Below are 5,000 nucleotides of genomic sequence, written 5' to 3'. Positions count from 1 at the left end.
TCAGGACAAAAGATAGACCCTGCGACCTCACTCTGTTTGGGAGAAATGAGGCTGACGGGAGGGAACGCGTAAAGGAGGCGTCTGGTTACCAGTGAGTCAGCGCGGCCATGCCCAGAGGACGGTCGCATTCCTTTATCGCTAAAGACAGGCGGCAATGCGCGTTGTCCTGTGATGTTTGAAGATCTAGAAAGAAAGACTGTTTATTTGCCATGCAATCAATTCACATCAATTGTTGGAATGGGTCTTTTTGCACTCCCTTTTTGCTCTCCCTGGAATCCTCGCATAAGAAGGAGGCCAAGCGAGGCTACCACTATCAGGAGACCATGCATCCAAGTAGCCTTACAGCAAGTGAAGAGTAAAAAGAATGAAATGGGCGCGCATTGCAGTAGCCTTTATAGGCTGGGATGCAGCCATGCGAACATAATACAAATAACACACTCCAGTTACCAGCACACTGTCTAGAGTTGTAACCTGCTCACTCGTACACAAATTCCTTAGCTCTTGATCTGATCATTAAGGACGCACATTAGTCATTTTTATGTTTTTTGGTTTATATATGACGTCCTGGTGCTGCACAATGTGTTTGCACAATGACTCAAGTCCGAATATTGCCATTGAGGTCAAAGTATGTGTATTTTGGGCAATACATGATATTTTCTTAGCTCCTCCTAAACTGATTTCCCATGTGATGTGATGTATGACACTTCACCAGCTGCAGAGCTCTGAGGTGTGACATGCCTGTAAAGTTACCCAGAGCCAAATAGTGTATAACCCTCCGAACCCCCTTTGTGGTCAAACAACCTTTGGGAATTTTGGAGAATTGCTCCTAGCTATATCTGCCGTTACTTTCCCAAATAGCTCCGTGAAAGACTAACTTCATCACTCCGTCCATCCGTTCATTGAGCATTTTTTCATGAAAGCCAGACTTGGGCATTTAACTTCTACCTCATCAGTGTAGAATGATTTTTAGGGGTACCTCTGTGAGAGAGACTTTTAAACACATTAAGTCAGCTGGAAGCACTCCTCAAAGTCTTACACGCACGCACACACACACACACACACACACATACACACACACACACACACACACACACACACATATGCGCACACACACACACACACACACACACACACACACACACACACACACACACAGTATCTGTCCCTAAATGAGTGAAAGTTGCTATCTGTGCTTTAAGGCCATTGCTGCTGTAAATTACTGAGGTGCTTAATTAAACAGCACTTCAGACCGGCTAAGCTCTCAGGGTGGCTCAACATGTGGCCAACCAATTACACACACACACACACACACACACACACACACACACACACACACACACACACACACAGAACCAATTACACACTCACTGGCTGGTTAATGTCTTGGCTCGGAACGAGAGGGAATTAACCGGTCCAGGGAACAGACTCATTCCGAGTTCGGAATTTAGAACTTTTCTCTTTCTCCACCTCCTCCTCCTCGTCCTCCTCTTTTTTTTCCTTTCTGCATAGCCATGGTTTTGAATTGAGCTGTTCGTTCAAGCAGGGACAGATATGTGTGGAATGAAGGGATATGCACAATGGAGAAAGAAAGAAAGAACAAAAAAAACTAAGAAGAGAGGTTGGCGGAGGGGATGAGGTTCTTGCATGACGTTTGTCTTGGCAAGGGCAAGGAAAGAAAACGTTGCAACACAAGCCTTCTCAACGCAGTCAGCTGAATCCAGATAGATACGTTCAGTTTTTATTTCCCACAATAGGATGAATTTGGGGGGGGGGGGTACAGGGGGTAGAGGCATGGGGGTAGAGGGGGGTAGAGGCAAGAGAGCAATGAGATAGATGATGGATGGTGAGAGAGAAAGATGTACGGCAGGCAAATGTCGACAAAAGGGCAAACTAAAATCTGATCTTACCTCACCCCTCCCTTCCTTATCTATCTCCCCCATCTCTCTTTTACATTGGTTGGCATTCTGCGGACAGCAAAGCAAGAATTTCATTGTACAGGGAAACATGTTTTCTACTGTGCATATGATAATAAACACTTTGAATCTTGAATCTCTCTCCCCCCTTGTCATGCCTCACCCCTCCCTTTCTCATCTCTCTCCCCCATTTCTCCCCAATCTGGCTGTATGTTTCTCCTCCACTGGATGGTTGGCTAACCACTCAGTCTGCTAACTCAGTGTGAAGTGAGGGGCCAAGGGTAGGGCGGGAGGGGGTTTTGAAACCAGGGAGCGATTGAAGGAGTAATCTTGGGAGTTTTTTATCTCCTTTATTTTTCATGCTGTCCATATGGGCTCTGAAGAGGAAAATTAGTCTGGAAAAGCCTATTCTCTCTTCTCCTCTTCTCTTCTCTTTGTTCCTCCTCTCTCTATTTGTTCCTCTCCCCTCCTTTTCTCTCCTCTCCTCTCCTCTCCCGGAGGATCTCCCCGTCATATTGATCAGTACTCATTCTTGCAGATACTTGGAAATTAGTTAGAACATGTTGAAATGTAAAATGGGGAATGTTTCTATGCTTTCCTTATTCCATTCACTTCTCCAGTGTTCTGTGGCATTCGGTATCTAGACTTGAATGTAGAGTTGTCTGTTCATTAGTCTGTGTGATTAGTTCAAGTCTTTGTGCGCTGTAGCATGGAGGTACATGATCTCTATGGCCCTTTCTCCATGAATACGTGTGTATGGGAGACAACAAAAATCAACATCAACAAGGGATTATTCAACTCATGTTCAAAACAGGGCAGATAAACTGATGTTGATGATAGAGATGCGATGGATTGACCTAGCTACTGTAATATGAACCCCTGATGTATACGTATGTCTATTCTACACAATATACTTCTATCTGAAAAATAGCCAACAGGGTGCATGCCAAACAAAGAGTGAACTTTCGACTGTAAGAGCTGAAGAGATTATTTCGAGATACGGAAGCACAACTCAAACTTCGACTGAAATCTGATTTAGTTCAAGCAATTCAACTCTAACCTTTTCTCAAGATCCCTCGCCTCCTCTCCTGTGTCCTCCACTCGCATCCTACTGAAACTGTTACAGGGAAACGAAGAGAACGATTGAGAAAGGGCCTATGTGTGCTCCCCCTGTAGTTCTCAGGAGGGAGTGTAGTTTGTAGAAACATCTTCCCTGGGGTTGACTAGTGTTTAGTATGTACTGTAATTGCTTGGTGAGCCCCCCTGCTTGTGTATTGGCAGACATGTAGATGTGTGTGTGTGTGTGTATGTGTGTGTGTTCTCTGCAGACATTTAGTGTGAGCTGGATGTAATTGGTGTGTGTGTGTGTGTGTGTGTGTGTTTTCTCTGCAGGCGTGTAGTGTGTGTGTTTTGTACAGTAATTGGTGTGTGTTCTCTGCAGACATGAGCTGGATGTTATTGGTGTGTGTTCTCTGCAGACATGAGCTGGATGTAATTGGTGTGTGCGTGTGTTTTCTCTGCAGGCCTTCACTGGGAACTCGAACACGGAGAGCGTTGTGCGCCATGATCTGCAGCAAGGCATTGTGGGAAGGTTCCTGCGTCTTGTACCATTGGACTGGAGTGAGGAGGGACGGATCGGCCTGCGTATAGAGGTCTACGGCTGCTCTTACTGTGAGTGTACACACACACACACACACACACACACACACACACACACACATACACATACACTACACACACACACACATACACACACACACACATACACTACACACACACACATACACAGACAAACACACACATACATACACAACACACACAGACACAGACAAAGACACAGACACAGACCATACACACACACACACACACACACACACACACACACACACACACACACACACATACTTAGAGACTGATTTGCACCACAAATATTCTATGTGCTCATGCAATGGACCATAACCTGTTCTCATAGCAATATTCATCTCCATAATGAAACATCTAACAATAACTCATATTGGTTGTTTTTTTGTGTCATAATTATAGAGATATGAGGATATCACTGGTGTAGGCACTTTTACCCTGTTCATAAGATCCACATTATCATTAAGATGTTACAAGTAGGCATCCACAGAGTCCCATGGTTGTTTCTCATTTCAAATCTAATCAGGGCTGGCATTCATTATGAACTAATTCCATCAAGGAGAGAAATGAAGATGGAATTACATGAAGATGGAACTGTCAAAACACACACACACAAACACACACACACGCGTGTGCATGCGTGCACACACACACACACACTTATCACCGTGTGAGCCCACACACACTTCCAACTAACCTCTCATTCTATTAAAGGATGTCAAATTGATTTTGATAACACATTTCAATTAGGGCTCTGCATAAATTACTCGTATGCGTACATCTTTCATTCCGGTGAAGTGATTACCCAGTGTGTGTGTGTGTGTGTGTGTGTGTGTGTGTGTGTGTGTGTGGGTGTGTGAGTGTATGTGTGAGTGTATGTGTGAGTGTATGTGTGAGTGTATGTGTGAGTGTATGAGTATGTGTACATGTGTGTGTGTGTGTGTGTGTGTGTGTGTGTGTGTGTGTGTGTGTGTGTGTGTGTGTGTGTGTGTGTCTGTATCAGTCATTCCAGGGAAGTGATTATCCAGCTTTTCTATTACATTTCCTGAGCCATGATGAAAGACACGTAGATATAGCTTTGAGAAATGTGTCGGCATGCAAATCAAGACACATTACACATTCACACACGTACTGTAAACACCGATATACACACATATTGTACACAACAATCTACACACATAGTGTATATAGAAATACACACAGACAGCCAACAGCTACACTTCAAGATCAGATAACAACCGTCTCATGCATTTCCCACTGGGTGAAGTTGTCTTTTTCTTTTCTTTCCATTTCGATATGTTTCTTTGATGGAAACACATGCACTGACTGACAGACAATATATAAAGATAACTACTCTTTACTTTTGTAAATAACGTTTTTTGCGCATTCAGAAGTGCTGTCAAGTTGAATAATGCTGGAGACACAGAGAGATTTCCCTGGTGTTTT

General features: G+C 43.9%; 1 protein-coding gene across 1 annotated transcript in view; it reads left to right on the top strand.

Annotated features, from left to right (window-relative positions):
• Positions 1 to 5,000, top strand: part of cntnap2a (contactin associated protein 2a) — a gene marked incomplete at its 5' end in the record, with an annotated part of 274,861 nt that overhangs the window by 115,974 nt on the left and 153,887 nt on the right. The window contains one exon of the mRNA XM_083686867.1: positions 3,437 to 3,584. Within this exon, the coding sequence (XP_083542993.1) occupies positions 3,437 to 3,584 (148 nt within the window). The remainder of the gene's footprint in view (positions 1 to 3,436; positions 3,585 to 5,000) is intronic.

Source organism: Argentina silus (assembly GCF_951799395.1).
Source record: "Argentina silus genome assembly, chromosome: 1".
Taxonomy (NCBI): Eukaryota; Metazoa; Chordata; class Actinopteri; order Argentiniformes; family Argentinidae; genus Argentina; species Argentina silus.
The sequence above is the reverse complement of the archived record's forward strand: the minus strand, read 5'-3'. Positions and strand labels throughout refer to the sequence as shown.